This window comes from Amblyomma mixtum, chromosome 2 (genome assembly GCF_055824585.1).
Source record: "Amblyomma mixtum isolate Tamu chromosome 2, ASM5582458v1, whole genome shotgun sequence".
NCBI classification, from domain to species: Eukaryota; Metazoa; Arthropoda; class Arachnida; order Ixodida; family Ixodidae; genus Amblyomma; species Amblyomma mixtum.
The window spans coordinates 21,807,073-21,828,768 of NC_143013.1; the positions used below are offsets into that span (position 1 = coordinate 21,807,073).

General features: G+C 50.9%; 1 protein-coding gene across 1 annotated transcript in view; it reads right to left on the minus strand.

The window, feature by feature from the left end:
* The window catches only part of LOC149358650 (fibroblast growth factor 9-like), a 104,012-nt gene that overhangs the window by 13,780 nt on the left and 68,536 nt on the right, over positions 1 to 21,696 (minus strand). The window contains exon 2 of the mRNA XM_089570803.1: positions 2,313 to 2,416. Within this exon, the coding sequence (XP_089426929.1) occupies positions 2,313 to 2,416 (104 nt within the window). The remainder of the gene's footprint in view (positions 1 to 2,312; positions 2,417 to 21,696) is intronic.

A 21,696-nucleotide genomic window follows, 5' to 3' on the forward strand; every position in this document is an offset into this window, starting at 1 on the left:
AAAAAACAGCAACTTAAAATGGATGTCTTGTGTTAACAGGAATGGCAAGTGACAGTACAGGGCGGGAAAAAATAGCGAACAGAGGTAACCTACTTCACCAGCGCGACAATGGTCGTTACGGCGTCGTTCGCTTAGCTGCATGCTGAGCTTTATTCGCAACGTCACGCAACTATTGAACTTTTTCCGCCAGAACTTTCGCGATCTGTAGCAAGCGCTGCCGGCCGCTCTGCTCATTCCTTATTTTACCAATTTAACCTCGAAGCTATAGAACTGATCACCTTGCGGCGAATGCCTCACGGAAGGCTTCCGAGGCAACAACGAGACTAAATCCACGTGGATTACACCTAAGCCAACTAATCAGCCGGTGCACATGAAGCCACGAAAGAAAATCTTTGTTCAACAGAGGTAGGTTTTGGGCCAGTTGGTCGGACATACCTGTCGGGAAAAAACCGTGACTTCAAACAGGACGAAGACGAGAACTTGACAGGACGAGCGGTAATCCGCTTACCGCTCGTCATGAGCAGTTCTCGTCTTCGTCCCGTTTGAAGTCGCGGTTTTTTCAATACAATACCTTTGTTTTCGGCTTAAAACAAAATGCTACGATAACAACGACCTTGCCCTTGATGTATGTTGCACAAATACATTACGGAGCAACGTGTATAACAGCTCGTTAAAGACATCATCGCATCGGTCCCCACACGACACGGACGAAAGGAGAGGAACTCCGACGACTGCGGCGCAAATGACAAATCTATAAGGCGTGCTCCGCAGGACCAATCCTTCCAGCCCTTTCGACAACTAGTCTGGGGCGTTGTCCGGCATCCGGGGCAAGGCTCATTTTTTTGCGCAGCCCATTTCTATTCGGCGTTCTCCTTTGAAGACACCGATGCCGCGCAATACACAGATACACTAAACGTCCCGCCTAACGCGTCTGCATTCCTGCCCCGTAGCTATATTCTAGGCGCGCGCTTTTTCACCGCGCACCCACAGGGGTGCAAAAAGACGACGCCTGACGCAGCGCACGTCGCTTGATTGGCGTCCCGGTGAGTTCTCCGGTGACGCGCGCTCGGAGCGATCCGCAAACGCGCTGCGGGTGTCGGGCATTTCACCGACGCACGCGCGCAACGTTTCGCGGCGGTTTTTCAGAGAGGCTTAGAAAGGGCGTGTGTCGTTGTGTCGCTATGGCAAGGGTGCGATCAGCTCAATCCGTTTTACTGTTTGCCGTTGCGCCGCGCATATTTTGCCGGCATCGCCTTCATTCAATTGCCATACAGTTCCATGTCTCGTGCCTCTGTGTGTATTCCGCAACGCGTCAAAAGCGCGCGCGCGTGTGTGTGCATGGGGCGGCCCTACCCGAGGCCACCTGTGAATCTAGCGCCTCTTTCTTTGATGCGAAATGACAGGAACGTCCTCATGGACGCTTGCGCGTCACGTCCGCAGCTGACTTTTGACGTGACGGCTATGCACCTTTAGAGCACGGTGTAGATCGCTGCCGCGCAGGATGCGAGCAACGCGAGAAATGAGTGAAGTGACTCAAGTGACTTAAGTGAATGAGCTAGTGAGTAAGTGAACGAGTTAGAGAGTGAGCAGGAGAGTGATCGAACGTCAACTTCATCATCTCACTTAAGTCACCTCACTCACTCCAGACAGTTCATTCACCACTTGCTCAATCACTCTGTTGAGTCGCTTTACTCAACAACTTCAGTCACCTCCCTCACTTGAGTCACTTCTCTCACTACTCACTCTCTCATATAAGTCGCTCACTTCAGTCACTTCACTCATTCATTTTACTCAGTCCACTCGCATCAGACACTTCACTCACTAATTTCACTCACCCCTTTCACTCACTCACTCGCTCGCTCACTTCACTCACCTATTCACTCACTCTATCTCTCTCACTCACCATCTCTGTCCTTTACATGGCCCACTTGCCCGCTCAACCACTACTAACTCGACTGATTGCTAACTGGAGTATTCGCCTCTTTAACCGCATACTAAGTAAAGGAAATCACTTTACTATTCTCCGCTCTCATTTCCTCATTGCTTAATTAAAGTACCTACCTGATCAAGCGCCCGCTTGATTAACTGGCTATCCGCTGATTAACTTAATTACTGCTGTCTTTGCTGGCGCGCTAACCTCCTCAGTCGGCAATTAACTCGCGAATTAACTTGCTTGTTTATTACCCACCTGCAAATTTCCGTGCTTTGCATAACTACATATTCGCTCACCAGTGGCGCACAGTTTTCCTCTAGAGATGTCGGGGAGCAGACACTTTGCGGGACAAGAGTTGTGGGAAATTAAAGGTGCTTACCTGTCCGGAGAGCTGTCCCTTGCGGTTCATGCAAAGGTAGCGCTTGCTGACCACTCCGCGAATGCTGTACAGCTTCACCGCCACTGCGTTCATCTCCAGGACGGCTGCAAGAGAACAAGAGGGAGTCGACGGTTAATCTTCTGCGCGGCTTCCTCGCGCTTCGATATTCACGAAACTTAAGAATGCGCGCTCGGAAAGTGCACAAGCGCAGATATCTGCGGTAAATATCGTAAGGTTGCAATGGCAAAGGAAACTTTATACGCATGTGCGATGGGCTGACTTGAAAATTAAAAAAAAATGAAAATTGAAAATTGGTTTTGAAGAAATGAAAGGCAGGTAACTGTCTCACTTCTCGGTAGACACCTAAACCACGCCGTGAGGGAACGGAGGAAGGTGGGAGTGAAAGAAATAAAGAGGTGCCATAGCGGAGGTCTTCGGATTAATTTCGACCACCTGTGAATCTTTAACGTGCGCAGACATCGCACAGCACACGGGCGCCTTTTTCGTCATCTATTGCAAGAGGCGTTTGATGGAGGGTATGGGTACGGTTGGTCCCATTCGCGGCAATGCTGTTCTTGAACTTTTTTTTTTGGCGAAAAGACATATGCCAATGTGGTTTTCCTATGGGAAATTTCTCAGTACATTTTTGCGACCAGTTCACATGGTATTGAGAGCGGAATTCCAGAATGCACCTGCACTACCTCGTACAACGTTCCTCTCCCACAAAAAGAAAGGAAGAAAGAAAAGCGCATTCTTGTCCCACGAGTCTGGGAATATAGGGCAGACCCCTTTCGAGGAACCGCCTGGCAAAAAGATCGCGTGTGCAAGCTTCGAAACGCGCCGCAATTAATGCTCTACCACGTCGTCTACGCACGCGGGCTCCGAGTCTTGCCTTCATTATCAAAATTCGCACGCATAACAGGCAGCAGCAGATCAGGCGAACGCAACAACCGATAGACGATACCATAAATCATTGCGAGCCAGAAAGGAGGGTGCGCAGCACACATCCTGAACTGGATGACCTGCATTGAACCTTGTTAGTTGGGCAAACTGAGCCATTCACGAATCATCAAAGACCCCCCAGTTTAGCGCGCGTGTTTAGTATACTCTCCAGTGAGGTCTCTCTTAGTGAAAGTTTGTCCCCCCCCCCCCCCCCCGCCAACTTTTCCTGAGGTAAAGCGAAGCAATGTTTTGGGGCAAGGCATTAGCAATGATGTTCTTGTGAGGACGCCCCCATCCACTCCCCTTCTTTCATGGTATCTTTAGAGGAGAGAAAGCTGCGCTCGTGCACAGGAAAAGCAGACAGTGGTTCATTAAAGCTCACTGAGCAACCCGACCCCCTTCGAGAACTCGGGCTGTGTTCATATTTGTTTCCCACGGAATAATCCCCTCCCCACCTCACCCATCCGCCTCGCACGGCGCGGCCATTTGTCAAGGTGAGCCTGGATAGAGTTCGCTTCGGTCGGGGGGTGCAGTTTAGAGCAACCGCCGTTGAGGCGGCCACGGCGTGCGTAATTAAATGCCACCGTGGCCCGCCGCCATCCCACGTGCAAGAGCGAGAGTGATTGCGCCGTCGAGATTGTAGGTTGCGCGGGCGCTGACGTCTTCATCAAATAAACGGACTTTTATCATGGCAGGGTGGGGCACCAAACGGGGCGCCCCGTAAGTGCGAGCGCCTACGGATGCACCATGCTTCCTCCTCTGCTCGCCGCGGAAGGGTTCGTTCAGTGGGAGAGGTGATTGCACGCGCCTCGAGCGGCGGCGTCGGACACTTGGGAGCGCGAATTGTGCTACACCGACGAGGGATGGGGTGGAGGCATGCCCAGGCTCCTTTCGCAGACCGACCTCCTCTTTCACTGCGTTCCAGAGGTGTTTGGACGAGATGAAGTTGAACGAACTCTTTCTCGTTGCGCCGCGGCTCTTTCTTTCTATACCCGTGAACTCCCTCGCATCAACTCGATCAGCAACAATGTGACCAGGCTGGCACATTCGAAACGCTCCGAACGGTTTGCTCGCGTTGAAACTGGGTCTATAACGTGGCACAGTTGCCCGACCGGTTTACGGGGCGCATAGCTATAGGTTACGTTTCGTTACTCTAGTCGATCGCGACTTGCGCGTTATATATACCTTGTATTTCTTTTAGCCTCCCGCGATAAAATGCTCGCATTAGTGCTGGAAACAAAACCCGCGCGAGTGTAAGGAAGCTATAGGATAAAATGCGCGAGGCTTCTCAGCGATGACAAGAGCATCGAGCAGTAGTAAAGACTCCGGGAGTGATCTCTCGAGCTGTTCAGTCTTAGTTCCCTGCCTCAGGCGCATACATAAAGCCTCACGTTTCCAATGAGAGCGGTCATCCAATCAAAGAAGGCAATAAACATAACCTCACTTTTGCTCATTCGTCTCGGCTCGGAGCAGTCACGTCGGACGTCGGTTATTGCCGTCGATCCGTGCAGAGCATCTAATTGCACCCAGAAGCAACATCGCGGTGTATGTACTCGCGGTAGGCTGGCCGGCAGAGTCACGCAAGAGGAAGTGGACCCGCCATGCTTCGAAACTACCGCGCGTAGCCGCGAGCTATAGCGCCGGCAAAATAGCGCTGACCGCATTCTGGATGAGAACCGAGCTCCTGGCACACACGTATACATATGCAAACATGCGGAGCAGCGCGGCTTCTGGGCGTATTAGGCTCTCGTTAGGGCGACTCAAAGGGCCCGAAGAGGAGCTCGCCGATCATCGGTTTTCCTAGACGTCTCCTGTCGCAATTATGCGTCGTCGACGAGACGAGCCCTTCGGCACGAGCATGCATGCATGCGGGTGTCGTGATTAAGCGCCGACGGCCCGCCTTTGGTGCGAGGCGAACGGGTTGCGCGGGTCCCTCCTGAAGCGCCGTGACTAACGGGTTAGCACTTGAGGCAAGAATAATTAACGCGGCGTCGCGCGAGTGGCGAGAACGTGCAAAGATGTCTGGCTCGGAGGCGAATGCTTGGAGGCGCGATGAGTGGCTGTGGGGGGCCTGGCTGTCAGCGGGTGTTACTTTATACGCCGTGGCTCTGCTTGGTGCGGAACTCGTTACGCAATGTTTTGACTGCAGCAGTCCTCGAGTTCTTTAAGGCTCTCCAATCGCAGATGCACGATATCTCCAGGCGTTTTTCTTTTCGTTACTTTTCTTCACGTACTGATACTATTCGACCATTTGAAAGCTTGCGTTTAAATTAACGATGCCACGGAATGCACCTCGAGCCAGGAGTAATAAGAATACTAATAAAGTTCTTACCTCTTTTTATTCTTTCCGCCCCTCAAAGCCACGCCCCCACTGTTACTGGGATCCGTCACTCGGTGCGATGAGCGATAAAAATGCAACAGAAATCAGCGTTGTATTACACTAGCCCAGCGTAGCGTAGGTGCTGTTTATACGAGTACACCTACTAAGTGCTTGCTTATCATCGAAAGCTACTTGCTTGAAGCGACATTAGGTGTTTCGGACTGGTATAGCGCTGATAACAAGAAAAAAACCTGAAAGAGGGTTTACAAGTACTCGAAGCACTAAAGGTACTACGAGTGAGATTAATATTTGAACAGCATATATAAGAAATGACGTATACTATAGGAGCCACACTACACAAATCTTGAATGTGTCCTGTTGAGCCAGAACAGACGTCGAAAGGCAGGATGAGGGGAAAGGAGTGCGTAATGAATGCATTCCTAACTGCATCTTCATTTCGTTTCTTTTGTAATGTATAAGCATAAGATAAGCGCAAAATATGTAAGATAAGCCTCGTGCTTAACAATGAAACGTAGTAATTTGCTTGCGCGTGCATGCGTGCCCGAGATTGATATCCCCCTCCCCCTCCTATCTTTCTTCCCTCATTGTCTGGCATTATCAGCCCTGTCTCCCGTTAGTCCTGCGATGCTGACCACTATTTAATATTCTACCTGTGCTGGGCTGCAAGAAAAAAGAAAGACGTTACGTTGCTCGTGGAGTATAGAACCTCCGACGCTTTGTCCTAGGCGCGACCACTTAATCTACAGTAACGCTCTCTCGCAAATAGAATCTTCCCACGCCGCAAGCGCATGACATACAGGGTAACGCCTAACCGTCTACGCTCCTAGCGCCCACGCCGGAGCCGCAGCCATGATCACAGCGTCTGGCCCTACACAGTCACGGTCATCAATAAGCCATGTTTGGCCGCTCGCGCACATGATACCAGAGCGTGCATGAAGTGCGCTGCTTTCTCGGAACCCACCCCGTTTGTGTAATCAATTACGCACTGCGAGGGCGAAGAGGGGGGGGGGGGGGGGGGGGGAGGTCAGAGAAGGAGCATGCTCAGCCATGCGCGTAGCCACCGCGCGTCCCAATAACCCCATGCTGAGCGACGGGGAGGGAACAAGGCGGCGGCGCTAATTAAAATACGGCTCTCCGCGTAGCGTGTGTGCTACCCTTTCGCTGAGCTCACCGGGTATAGTGATGTATGCTGAAGCAAACGCAATTACTCGAGCCCCGCTTCGTTTGACCTCTTCTTGAGAACGTGTCGGGGTCGTGCTTGTTCTCTGTCACCCCCCCCCCCCCCCCCCCCATTCTCTCTTCTCCCTCATTTCCAAGCCTTGTTCGCCGAGAACAGTCGAAAGCAAAAGGCACACACACGCTAAGCAGGAGACGCGTGGATAGCTGTTGAGAGTTTGCACTCGTTCACTCTTTGAGATGTAAGGCCAGCATTGTAACACTGGCAGCTATGAGAGAGAGAGAGAGAGGTTGAGGAAAGGGTCAGTCCAACACGCCTTTCGCCCGAATTGCTTCATCGGAGGCGAATGAAAAAGTAGACAGGGACGAACAAACGGGGCCTGGGGTAGTCGAGTGCGTCTTTATCGACCGAGTGGTCGTTACGCGGCGAAGCTTCTTATTATTTCCTCCGTGATGAGTGACCGGCGCGCCGCCAGTCACGGAGTTGCCGTAAATTTGCCCGCCCATTAGTCTTTCGCATGAGTTGGTCGTTCGAAACCCGATCATTCGTAGGCGCGTAATGGACTCTGAAGTGCTCGTAAGCACTCGGGCGTAGACTGTGGCCTTTGCAGTGGTCATTCGAGACGGTGCGATGCGATCCGGCTAACCGCTGAGGTGGACAAGGGGCCCACTGCACGCTGTTTGCATGCACTGTACAGCTTGAATGGTTTCTACGTTACCGATGTTGCGCGTTCTTGCGTAATTACTGTCCGCCTCAACGATACGTTGATTTTCCGAACCGTAAACGATGCAAGTTACATCATTAGTGAGAAGTAAAAGGTATATTTAGACCGTAACCGCGAGAGCAGACGAAGATGTCAGCTGCAGGTGACGGATCGCACTGCAGTTGTGGCTACAAACTACGTCCGGCTTGGGAGTGCCTTATGCAACGAGTAGCCTCATGGTAAAGAGCAAAATGTTTGCACCCGCTTCGAATAACCAAGAAGGGGTGCTGCATAAAAAAGGAGGCATGTCATGTTTTCTATTATTTAATTTTTTGTTTACAAATTAATAGAAATAGTACAGAGGCCGTAAAGTTATATAATATAAAAAATGAAATATCGTCATAAAGAGCCAGCCGGAGTTGTTACGCTGAAGTCTATGCCCATAACTAGTTGGGTGCGTCGATGCAAGCGTGGCTCCGAAATAAATATGATTCCTTAATTCCGCAGCGAATGAATATTCAAGTTGCTCTCTCTCCAGCTACCAGCATTCTGAAGCTACCTTGAAAACCCTGCGGGCGAAGATGCTTCACTTTTTTTTCTTGACCTCAGGTCCCTCAAACGTGGCTGTGACGTCATTTCTATGCTTTCGTGAGGATAGCTCAATTAACTGGTACGAAATATTGCGAGCGAAACTTTTGGCTCTAGTCCCTCTCGTCTTTGCCTTCGCCATAAGCGCAGCCTTGACACCTGTTTTGCCACCAGAGCGCGCTGTGCATCCCCGGCAAAGAGAGCTCTATGGCCGTTCAATCGCCGTGTTGAAATGCGCAGGGCTCACGGACTGCGCATGTCATTTGGTTTCTTCTAAACACACTTGAGGTCGCGAGCATCTGAGGTGTTTTAAAAGTTGTGAGCTGTGCCATCTCAGTAGGTGTCGGTCATGAACTTGACGCTCATCCAGTCCGAAAACAAAGTGGTAATTACGAATTTCACGATCCTTTCACCTGAGTCATTTCCTTTGTGTGCCTTCTTGGTTCTGCGAACTTGTAGCCTATGGCCTTGAATTGTATAGCGTGGTGTTGTGTGTACAGCTTTCGTGGGGGTCGAAAATCTCGTTTGTGCTCCAGTACGGTTGCCGAAAGTGGTGTTCTTGAAAGACAATCACTTCTCGTTCGGGAATGGCTTGTTTCGCTGCAGAGTAAAAAAAATGACATACGAGGCCTGAACGGAAAAGGTCTAACACAAACGCTGCGAAACTCGTCTGAAAACTGAGCACGTTTCTTTCAATGCATGGTTGATGACCAAGAAGTTCCTTTTCTTTTTTGTTTATAATGTCGGTGTCTTCGCAAGCAGGAGGGATCGTGGACAGAAATTTTATGGTATTTGACTGAAAATAAAGAAGTGATGATCACGAAGTTTTATTTGAGTTTTCCCTCCTCTTTTTTTTTTAATTTGTTTTATCGCGCATACTCGACCTGCTTGCGATGAAACGATTACAAGGGGGCAAGACAAACGAGCGAATGCGATTCAAAGTTTGCTTTTTTTTTTTTCGCATCAATCTTTCCCTCTCATTCATTTTTCACTCTTCTGCAGAGGGAAAGCACTCAACGGTTTCAAGAAGAAAGAAAAGCATATGGCCTCTGCATCATTTGGTGAACCACGCATCTTTTTCGTTTTTTTTTTTTTTCAGCCCTCTTTAATGCAAGCTACTGACGCTACATATGGGTATGTGTGATACCGGAGTCATGGAACACCGACCTAAGACTCATTTACTCTCCAGGTACACTCTAAACAGGAAGGAGTAAAAAGGGAATAAGTTGTCCTCTACTGCACTCCCTTTTTACTCCCCTATGAGCGCATTCGTGTTTACAGTGCACAGGCCTCTGCCTGAGCAAGGCGCGGCATCAACGCGCATTCGCGACAGCGTCTTCGGGAGCCTTTGGCTGTGTGGAGCGAGATAATTCGGAGACACCACTGCCCCATTTGTCTCCGTGCATTTCGCTGGACCCCGAGCGCTCACCGAACCCTCCTCGCTGCCTCCGCGCCACGCGTTAGCCAGCTATTTCGGGACGAGTTATTGATTTCGACTCAGCATTACGCGAGCTGCTCACATCCGTGTTGCACTGTTCGTTGTCGTTGTGTGTTTCCTGGGAACGCCGGAAGCGCATTTAGATTGCCCGGTAAATACTCCGGCTTTTTGGTTACGGTGTTGGCCTTGCTGATATCCTTTACTAACGTCGCGAAATCGAAAGGTACCCTAGAACTGCCTTCCACCAACAAAACGTCGATCGGGAGAGACAAACTCATTCCACCAAGAGTCAGTAGCAGCATACGACTTGCGCCGGGATTACTACATGACAATTACTATAGAAGTGCAGATAGACCAGAAAGCAATACCATGTCAAACTACCGTCCCTCAAAAAAAAAAAAAAAATGAAAGAGAAACGTGTAGAGAGTGAAAAGGCGTGACGACATGACCTTCCGCCGCGAAATCACGCGACTAAAGGAACATTAAAAGCAAAAAAGTCGCATTTCTATTGTAAAGTGTGATTATTCATAAACTTCCAGGCAAATCGTAACTCTAGAAAGGCCGGCGAGGAAGCGATCACATTGTTTTCCTACTCCTTGGGAAATGTCACTCCGTCCTAATTTTACTCATCAGAAGTAAACTGTAATACCGGGCTTAGGAGGAGCCGCGATGAGTCAATTATACAGATGGTTGGGAGTGAACGTCCGAGAAATGATGATGATTACGACGGTGGTTGTGGTGGATTTTAATGGCGCAAGCGTAGCAGCTCTGGACAAAGCGTGTCAAGGCACAAGGTATCCATCTGCTCAAGATGGGGTCATAGACCAATTGTTTAAGCATTGCACCCCCGAGATGCCGAACACGTGGCCAGGGAAAAGCTTGCACCCATTGGATGGCCGGCGGGTACCCGACGGCACTGGATATCGGACCCCACACATCTCTAAGGAATGAAAAAGCAAAGAAAAAGAAAGCGTCAGTGCATCCGCATCCCGCCCACCTTGATAGCACAACCACACACGGCACAACCTATGGAGCACCCAGTGTTGCAAAAAGAAACCGAGTACAAAAAAAAAAAGCGTCGATATGCCAACAAAACAAAAACATGGAAGCAGCGAGCGCAATGCGCTGTGCTCACAGTGCGATCCCACTGCGCACGCTTGAAGGCCTCAGGAAGCGAAGCAGTTGCTTTTTCTGCACACCCAGAATGCTTGGTGAGTCAGCCGCGAAGGCTATAAGTGTCCCTCTGAGAGGCGTGTTCAGGAGTGTGCTTCCGTATACACAACCGATGCCTGCTTTGATTGGAGATGTCTGCTTCTGATGCGTAGGGTTGCGAGCTCGGTGTGTGATTCTGCAGCGTAGCCCGCTCTAGTGACACCTGTAAACATGGAGCGGCATCGTATGGAACGAGACGTGCGGGTCTAACTTCCGGAGTACTGCACCAAACAACGCATGCCACAGACCATAGCAGAACGGGATCTGACGAATTGTTTGACCGCCGCATGCAGCCGTCAGCATGGTATACGCATAAGAAAAAAAAAAAACACTGTCTGTGGAACTTCGTGCGCACGCATAGTTCACATCCTGAATACCTGCTGTTACCATAAAGCATTGGTGGCAGCTAGGACCCCGAGAAAACCTGGGAAAAGGTTCAGAACGACACAACAAAAGAGACAAAAGTCGAATGAAATGATGAGAATTTAAATTGTAATTTTGTGCAAAACAATGCCCACAACGAAGGTCTTGATTGTTTTCAGTAAAAGTTTTATCTTTCTCTCTCTCTGTATCTCGTGACATTGGGTGTCGTAGAGATTCAAGCATATAGCTTTTTTTTTTATTTCTTTACCGCGCACCCCGCTGTCACATATCTTTGAAAGCAATAGAATGGCTTCCTCAGTACGCCTTCTGATAGCGTGACCATAAAAAAAAAAAAAAAACACCAGATAACTACACATGAATCCTGGCAAGACGCGGACAGCATACGCCGCGAAGACGTGAAGATATTTCAGGCCGCACCGGAAACACACAGCTCTTACCCGTAATGCAATAAAGGCAACCATCCATTGCTTCTTCGCACCATACCACATAAGTACAAACGTCGGCGCACCTAATTACACAGCGAGGTTAATTGCGAGTCGTTCGTTGCACACTGTGTCTCGTAAAGCAAACAAGCGTCTCTCTCCAGCCCCTCCCTAACCAGGCGGTTCGTCCTTTTCCTCTACATTAATGCCTCCGAAATATAAGAGAGACAAGAAGTAGTGGTATCGTCGACCCCCCGACGCCTTCCTTCCCTTGTCCGAGCGATAACTCGGGCGCCCTGCCCTCAATATAGGCAGTGAAAGGAGGCAGCGTGTCTCGAGGCCCATTCGTCGCATGCGCTGATGCCTGCGATGACGCCGCGTCGCAGGGACCGAGGCACTGAGTTTACGTCGCACACGACGGAGCCAGGAACGCATTGCCGGGTCCAGACGGGTTTCTCGGAAGTGCAGTGCAGCTTCGGAAGAGAAAGGGTATGCACCCACTGCGCCCGTCTCACGCTCCCTTTCTGCCTCGCTCCTCCTGATGCTCAAATTGGGTTCGCCGGCTTTTCTCTCTTCCCTTGTCAATGGCTGTGTGTATGAGGAGCGTGCGGCGACTACGTAACGCGATTTGGGAGCCTCTTCGTTGACTGCTTGTTTGTTTTTCGAGACAAGATTATAAATGCGACGCCTTATTCCGCAGGGAGACGGAGGGTTGGGGGGAGGTTATCGGAGCGCGACACACTCGGTAATATGTATGCACGTTTCGCGCCGTGCACGTATATACTGGACTTGCGTGGGCCGTTGATAAATGAACGGGTTCAATTAGTGCGCAACCGGCGACGGCGCGGAATCGGCGGCGTTTAATTTCCCCCGCCGCCGCCGCTGGCGCGGCCGTCGCCATAGCCGAGGCGATAGTGGGAAGCTTGTCTTGCTGCCTAGTCTATACGGAGGTCCTTGTCGCGGAAAGTGACACCGGTAATTACGCTTTGTAGACTTTGGTGTGGCTGGTCCCCCCGGAGAAATTCCGCGGGTCATTGAAACGTGCGAGCGGCAGCGCTTCTGAAACTTGGCGAAAAAGCGGCGTGAGGTTCAAAACTGGTGCGCGCGGAGTACGAGATGGGATGCGGTAGAACAAGCCGGGCACATCTTGCCTATCTACGCGTCTGTATAATTTTCAGCCGGGGTTAGATTTTACGGATAAGGGCGCGGCGCTATACTTTCAACCTTCCGTCCTTCTGATAGCCCCTTTTCAGGGGATCGACTTTTTATGCAACCGCAAGAACCGGCACGCCCGCTTAAATAGGCACCCGGGTATCTCTGAAAGGCAATTAACGCGTCAATGAGATTGCTATGTGCTGGCGAGAGAACTTATTTACGCTTCATACGCTTTTCAGTTACTCTTTGTTGGCTGTGTAAATAGTTATCTCGTGCGATGCGCCGACGATAATAGGAAAGAGAAAAAGAAGCATGAAAACCTTGCACAGTCAAGAGAAGTGTATATATGAACAAGCTGCGGAGAAATGACTAACCATGACGATACTAAATCCTGCGCCCCATGCTGCCACTCCCAAACATTGCCTATTAACCCGCATCTGCTTGTTTTGCATAAGCTTTATGTGCTCTCTTACTCCGCCGTCTATTCTTTCTTTCTTATCTCTTCTTTCATTCACCCACTTTACCTCAGAGGAGACTAGCCGGTTAACTGCCCAGCCTTTGCTTTCTCTTCACCGCTGTCTCCCTTGGCCTCTCTCGTGGTCACGTTTATCGACTCGGACAGTTCTTATGCAAATCTGAGGAAGAAGGTTCGAGCCGATCAGCGCCACATTTATGAGAATGCAATGAGTGAAACGTTTTATTTGTTATTTTTAATGCATTCGTCGATAGCAAAAAGCAACTTTTGGCGTGTACCTGCGATGTGTCCTTTTTTTTTTTTGAGCAGTTGGTATATTGCTTAGCTCGTTTTAGACAAGCCAACCTTATTCTTAGCAAAGAATCATCGAAGCTAATCTTACTCTACCCACCTGCCTCAGGCGATTGTCATTCGATACGACACAAAGACATCGCGTTGGCGATGCGACCATACTTTGCTCGTCATTGGTACCGCACGGGTAGCCGCCACGTTTCATTCACAAAACACTGGGGACTCGGTGTCTATCGTTCCAACGAACCTGTCGTGTGTTCTCTTTGCCCACCCCTATCACGTACAGAGCAACACGTTCGCTTCAACTAAGCCTCCCGCTCCTGCACATGCAGGCGTCCACGTATAACACGCTTACACAAATACGCACTCCCACACCGCACAGCAGCGCAAGGTGCGGCGCAATGAGAAATTGCCGCCTGTCTCCGCTCAAATAGCGGAGATGAATTGTCTCCAAGCACAACACAAGGCTCGCTTACACTCCGCCACTCGGTGGAAAGACGCGCCTGCGTGCGTGTGAGTATCGGCGAGGCGCCATTCTCGGCCCGGCTTGTTTGCAGCGCAGCGGGACGTTGATGGAACCGAACTGAAATCGCGTTTTCGGACTCAGGTCACGTTGCCGTCCTCGAAGGGGGAGAAGGGGGCGTCGCATCACTCTGACGTGCTCACGCTTCTTGAGAAGCGAGCACCCGTGCGCAACAATCTCGACTTGGAACTGCGCTTTTTAGCGCACGCGTGGAGCACGGCGCCGTATATACGTAGTCGCCGAGACCGGGAGCTGAGCGAAAACATGCCAGAATGTCCCCCATCTAGAAAAGTGTCTCACCTTAGACCCCCCCACCCTTTCCAACCCCTGCCCATCCGGCCAAGCTTCTTCACTCCGCTGTCCTCAACCTCTTCCTTCTCCCGACCGGATTCGACGCAAGACCGAAGAGAGCGACACGTTCACACGAGTCCAGCGACGAGGTGACGGGGGCAGCGGGAGACAAGGAGGATGACGGGGTGCAGCCACTATATGCGCGAGACAAGGAATAAATGAGGCAAGGTTGGTGGAGGGACTTGTAATGGGACATGCTCTGTCGCGTCCCTGAAGGAGGAGGGGGAGGGGGGGAGTCGCCCCGAAGCGTGGCCCCCAAGTCCCTGGGCGGTCCCAGCGACGGACCGGCTCTCGTCGTGAAATGAGACGCGGGAACTGGCGCGTCCACGACAAGCGCGGACAGCTCGTCGTTCTTGCGGTGGGGAGCGGCCGCGTGATGAGTCAATACTGGGGCTTTGTGTACAACTCCATCATCACCGCTACACAACTGCGCGACAAAGGCTGCGGGAGAATTGGAAGTCTTCAGAGGCGATGAAATGACTTCGGATTATTTGCTCGGTGTTTGTAGCGGACGAGAACTGAGTAAAACGGACATATTGAGAGGTTAAAAAAGAAAGGATGAATGGTGAAGGTACAAATACGAGTGACAATTCACGTCACGCACGCTGAAGATACGGTGAGTTACTGAAAAGCCAGGCGACGTGAGGCGCAGAAAGGGCATACGCGTAAGAAAAAGAAAGGCTTAGGGACTTGTTTGGCGGCGCCAGAGCAAAGAGCTAGCGATGAGGAATGCTGATCTACGAAACGGAAGCTTTGTCTATTTAGAAAATGGCTGGCCTCAAAGAACAGTAGACAAGCATCCAGGAAGCGAAAGACGATGAACAGTAGCAGGTTCGCCGAAGTTCGCAATCCACAATTCCAGCACGTGTCGCGAGATCTTCGTCTTGGTAAGATTAAACAAGAAACGCTTTCTTTATTTTCTCAGCTTCTCGATTCTTTGTGCATATTCTTCTGCTGTTTCCTTTCTTATAAAGACCGTTATCTATATCTCGTCAGTAGAGACCTAAACCTAGACGCATCGGCATCCACAGTGGGCATGTAGATGCGATAACGACCGGAGTTCCTGGCCAGGCTCACCAGCGTCGCGGCCGAGGAACCGGGTATCGACAGCAGCGACCGCCTGTGGGCCACGCACCATGGCGGCCGCCGCGACTGGCTTCAACTGGTTCCCAGCGCGGCGCCATCGGCCGAGGTGTTTTGAAGGATGACGCCGACGGTACGGCGACACGCCCGTCGCTGTCAGGTTGCCACGCAGGCTCCCCGGGGTGGCGACGCCGTGACCGCGCATCGGCCATGTGCGGTCCTCCGTGGGCGAGGACATCTAATGGTGCATCCACTCTTGAGAGATGCGGAGGTCGGGCGACCACGAATCGGCCTCGCTATCAAAGGACGGCTTGGCATTGCCGATGTTAATATTGTCAGGAATGACTTGCGAATAGCTGTCTCGGGAAGTCTCGTTCGAAACGAAAATCATTGGGTCTGATGATGCCGGCAGTACGAAGCAGGATGTAGAACGTACACTGCATCACTTCCGAGGCAGCCCTGACTGGCTAAGAGGCTTTGCGATTTACGTCGCGCTGCTGGAAAATGTAGGGAATGTCCCAAATTTGTCACTGTTCGACCGAAAGCGACCAAATCCGCGTACTCAAACGGTCCTGCGTACCAAGATCTACGCATTGATTTCTCGTGGTAAAGAAACAATACCTGAAAAGAGCTGTCGTGTAAGCATGTGCATAGACTTTGAAATTCACGTTTATCTAAAAAAGATGACGAGCTAAAGATGAGTTGACTTGCAATTTCTGGTGCGATTCAATAAAACTGGACAAAACGGTAAAGCTCGAATTTTTCTCTTTATCGAATTTCTTTTGAAAAAACAATTTTAGTGCAGTAGATAGTTAGCGGTTGCGCAAACAAACCAGGCTACAGCGGACCGAATCGGGATATAATTCGCAGCGTGTCGTGAAGTGCATAAATTTCCCACGCTTACTCCTACGAGAAGTTGTTTCACTCGCTCAGCGGGAATGCTTGAAACTCTTGAAAACAGAGTTCAATCTGGAGCACGGTAGTCTGGAACAAGCAGCCACTCCTCTAAAGGAGTGTTCAGCACTCCCTCAGTTTATTTAGAAGGTAGAGTAGGAAGTACTGTGCACTGTGGAACGCCTGACCGTTCACATACGTATACGTTTACTGATTCTACGTTCTCATTGGCCAGAATGTTGTCCGGAGAAAGAAGGCACGCACAAAAATAACAACGACCTATTAACCACACTGATATGCTTGTAGAGCCATTACGACACGCTTCGTCGCATAAAGCAGGTGACGGGTCCGCACCACCCATGGAGTTCTAACCCTTTCCTATAGTCGCTGACTTGGCACCCCAATATTTCAAAGACCTCGCGAAGCAGAGTTAACTTTGGAGCACACGCTATTTGCTCCCAAACTTCCGTTCTGCTGATGCGATGATCATTTAACAGAGAAAAGAAGATACAGCAATGGGTGGACTGTAGAGAACGAACTACCAGCTGAGAAATAAAAAATAAGCTCCTGCCAGAAGATCGGCATCTTCAAATTTTGCACCGCACACTCCAGACACTGGCGCTTTTAGCGCGGTGAACGGCCGTTGAGATCTTGACACCGCGCTAACAGCCGGGACAAGGCAGAGCGCAGTGCGCTGTCCCGGCTGCCTTTTCATCGCATTAGGCCAGTGTTCCGCTCGTCCGTCACGCTGCATGCGAGCAGCTGACAGCCGAGCAACAGAAGAGCGCTCTCTACAGCCCGAACACGCGGATGCCCGCGGTCGTCGGCGCTGTGGACCACCCTTAGAGCCATAATGGAGTCCGAAAGGGTTTTCGTTTGTAGGGGGGTAGTAGTGAAACACTTTCTCGCTGCTTCCTCCTTGAGCGATTGCAAGCCGCGCAAAGCACGCACCCTTCCCGAAACATCCTTCGGTTCTTATTCTACGCACGAGCTGCTCTGTATGTGCTTTCACTGCGCGCCGTATACGGGTATTGCTCAGTCATGTGAAAGTCTCTAAGCTTTCGCGGTCAAGCTCAAGGTAGCGTCAGAAACTCGTCTACCCCACCCCTTTCCCTGGCTTTTATAGAAGTACGGCACTCCGTATGAACGATTAAATAGGCAGAACTGTGAACAGCCTCCGCTCCATCAGCTCACTTTCAAGAATGGTAGCGTGAGCGAAACGAATGAGCGTGGTTATACGCATGCAGCGCCGCAGGTTGCCTCGCTTCTTCAAGTTCTGTCGAAGTTGTTACAATGTGATACTGCTTCGAGTTGCTGGAGCGGCCGAAGATGAAGAATGAGCCCCAGCGATGAATGATTCGGACGCATTACCAGACGTGTACTCCTAGCCACCAAGATGTGAAAGGTCGTCTCGCCTTAGAAAACCGATTATTTTTCACTTCGGAGCGGAAGGATTGATAGGAAGGTGCTACGTGGTGAATTTACGACGCCGGTGAACACTTACACATATACACACCAGGCTGGCATACGTCAGACGTCGAGTATACCGAAGTGATCTCTGGCCAATATTGATCACGCTTAGAAGGAGTACATTATACACCCGCCACTTCAGTGCGACGTAAGTGTACATACACCAGCCAAGCCTTTTTTTTTTTTTTCTCAGACACAAAGAACCGCGAATCTGACGCCTCTGCTGACCCCTATAAGGGCAACGGTGAGGGAGGACTGCACCCATACTTGGCGCCGCATAATAGCCCCCCATGATTACCGGAGACCACCCCCGATGATTCGGCAGCTTCGACGGGGCTCCCACTAGTGAGCCCCTCCATTAAGCGATTAATGCTCCGCAGAAAACGTTGTCTTTGCCCCGCGCCCCGTTCGGTTAGTCCGGCCGGCTGTGAACCACTTTCAGGGCGAGCACACAGACAGTCTGGGCGTTTTTTCTCATGACGGTGTTGCACCCCTGGCCGGCCGCTCCCTGGGGTCTGATGATGTGGGTGTGGCCGCTAATGAATAAGAATCGGCGCCGATATGCGGCGAAGCGGGAAGAGAGGAGGGGGCAACGATTCCTCGGCGAGCAGAACAGGGCTATGGGGTGAACCTTACCCGCGGTGACCGCGAGACGGCCGCTCGGCGTCCACGGAGAGGAAAATTCGAGAAAACTGGGAAGGTGCTTTGCGAGCAAGCGCGTAGGATAGAACGGCGCTTGTGGTGTTCGATACTATAGCTATGTGGAAATCATTAATACAGAAGAACGCGGAATACGTCGAGCTTGGCTATATACAGAGCTGGCATTCGGGTTCTGCGAACGACGGAGAATGAGCAGTTGGGAATCGTGCATCCCCCCCCCCCCTCTCCCTTTCCCCACCACCACACACATGCACTACTTATCTCTCAGTTCTTAGCAGACACAATGGCTAATGAGATTTCTATGGAAGACTACGGCGAATTTCCCGCAGGGTTGCAATGAGCGCATTATTAGCTGAGCCACTCACTTGTAAGGCGTCAATCATCAGCTTCCTTCATAATTCCATAGAATCTGTAAACGATGTTCTGCATTTCTAATAAAAAAACAGGGGCTGTACATTTAACTATATGGGTGCGGTTAGGGCCTCATTATACCATCAACGCGTATGAATTCACCTCATCATGGGCGCCTAATATGTGCATAATCCCATTCTATAACAGGCCCATGCTGGTGGCGATATTATCTCCCTCGCGGGCAGAAGTAACTGCTCTTTTTCGTAACGATACTAGGCCATACAACAAAAAAAAAAAAAAGATTGAAAAGATTTATCAGGAGTCCATTCATATTGTCAGTGATATCCCCATCCCACCTCCACCCGGAAATGGCGACCCACTCCCAACTCGCGCTTCGGAGACGCACCCGAATCACACTGTCCTCCGTCCGAATCTCCTCTGCACGGACGGGCAGTATCCTGGCGGCCGGGAAGAGACGTCTTCTCGACGGCACTGCCGGCCAATTGTACGCAATCACGCGAGCCCCTCGTTGGGAGCCGTTCGCCGGCCCACATAAAGCACGCATCGGCAGCAGCGCTCGACAGCACCACGAGTGAGGGGGAAGAGAGAGACAGAGAGCGATGGAAATAGAAAGGGAAGGGAGGCTGCACTACAGAGACGAGCGCGCCGCACCTTATGCCGCTAGCACAGCGGCGCCGAGATTGGATCTGCATACGGCGCGCGCTCGCGGTTGAGTCCGCTTCCTCGGCGGCGGTGGCTCTGAATTGCTCGGGTTCAACAAACCGGACAGCGACTGCCGCGGCGGCCGCGGGAGGCAGCGCTACCGCGACGCGCAGACACTGATCGCGCACGACACAATCGCACGGCAAACAACGGACGCCGTGCGACAGTTGCGCCGAACGAGACAAGGGGAGGGAGGGGGTTGCGCTACCGCCGAGCCCCAGTCGAGCGCGTGCGTCGGCGAAGATTGAGCACTTATGCGGGGGCAGAACGGGAGTAAGGCACAAAGAGATAGGCTGCGGTGCAGAGATGCATTGCTGGAGCTGATGTGCGGTGAAGGCAAACACGGCCATGCGTTCAGTGCGGTGCAGTAGCGGTGCCTTGAAAGGCCGCACCACGGTCCTCTTTTGTCTCTCTCTTTGCAAAGATCAGGGCGCCTACTCGAGTGTCGCGTTTCTAGGGAGAAGGGAGAGAGAGCTATGCTTGACTCTATTTGGAGGGCAAGAAGAGGCGCAGCGCTGCACTGCTTGTTTGCTAAATGGTGCATATGCGAATTCGACTGCCTCGGAAGAAGGTTGAAGAGGGGAAATGCACGGTAGTACAGAGCTCGTTTTTACTGAAGCGGCACAGGCTCAGCAGTCGGGGACCTTCTGACAAAACCTAAACAGTCAGAGTCTGCAGAGAGAGGTCAGGAAGACGGGATTTTTGACAACGCGAAATGAACAAAGGGTTGAGAGGAAGTCTCACTCCGATAGCTGAAGTTTCGACAAGATGACTTGTTTTCGTCTGGGCCATCAAGAGTCAGGGTTATGTCTGTGTTTTTCACTGGTGGTCTTAGTTTTGCAAGCGTGGTGAAGACTCTACAGCAAGTTGTCGAGTTCTCAACACGAACTTTGAAGACCCAGCTGATCCGGCACTTGAGCCACGATAAAAGGAATCCCATGCGTCTGCACACTCGCTGTCGTTGATGCAGGTATAATTATTTTGCATCGGAACACCCAGCACCCGTGTGTGCCTCGTGGGATTCTTCGAATAAAAATACATACACGTTAACGATGGCCATCCTTTTCTCTAGCTTGAGCACTGCTTTTCTTGCTTTTTTTAGTTAAGTACGAGTTTAACGAATGAATAGTTAATCCTTGAGTTCTCAATTCCCTCTCTCCTCGCAGGTTATTTTAATTCTGGCTTCCCCGTCGCGCCCTTGTTCCCAAAATAAGAATCCGCTTCCTTTTCTTGCTTTATTTCTTATTCATTGCGCGCGCGCTGACGAGGAAACTACGCCCACTGTAGTTCTTTTCTTATAGCCTACTAATTTTATTCGCTGTTCGCTATGCCCAGCGTCCAATTTCCAGTCATCTTACGTACTATAGTTTGGGGCAACGCCCTGAAAAGCAGAACGAGACCAGTAACTCGACTTCGTGAGTTGTTATCTGCGAAATAAAAAACAAAAAAAAACAAGTCCCTCTTCCTCCTCCGCCTTCCCTCTTTTGAGAGCAACGGCGCTTTCGGCGTTCTGTTGCGCACTTTCGCTCGGCCTGTACACTCTAAACAAGATCACTCCTATATGGGAGTAAAATGGGAGTAACGTCTCTAGCGTACTCCCTTTTATGAAAGGTAGTGCACTAGAGGACAACTTTACTCCCTTTTCACTCCTTTTTGTATAGAGTGCATATATACTACTACGACAGCACCCCGGGTGGTGCCATCTCCGACTATTTTTTTTTTTTTCGCTGCTGTTTAGCTATACTCCTTCGTCCTTAAGAAACCGCGCTGACGGACCCTTCTGCAAGCATTGTTATTTGTGGATAATTCGACGCCAAAAAGCCTGGAGAAGAACTAAAGAAACAAAAAAAAGCGAGGCTTCCGGTGCCGGAAGAAGACATGCACTGGACTTTACAAGCGTGGCGCAAAAATAGATGTCATGCGCGAGTAATGATGCGAGGTGCCACGCTGCCGTAGTGCTGAAGAGACAGCCCATAGTCTCGAAACTTTACGCGCAAGTGCGAACCGCCACTGGGCCCGTCACAGCCAAGTTCTCCTTCGCATGTCTGCATATAGCGTACTCGAAGCGTCGGTTGATGTGTATGTATCGCTCCGCATATATTTTTTTTAAATCCTGCGCCTCGTCTTCGGGTGTCCCATAACCCTTTGTCACGACGCAAAATATAGGCCGACTGCCGGCACAAGTCACTTCCCGAAGCGCG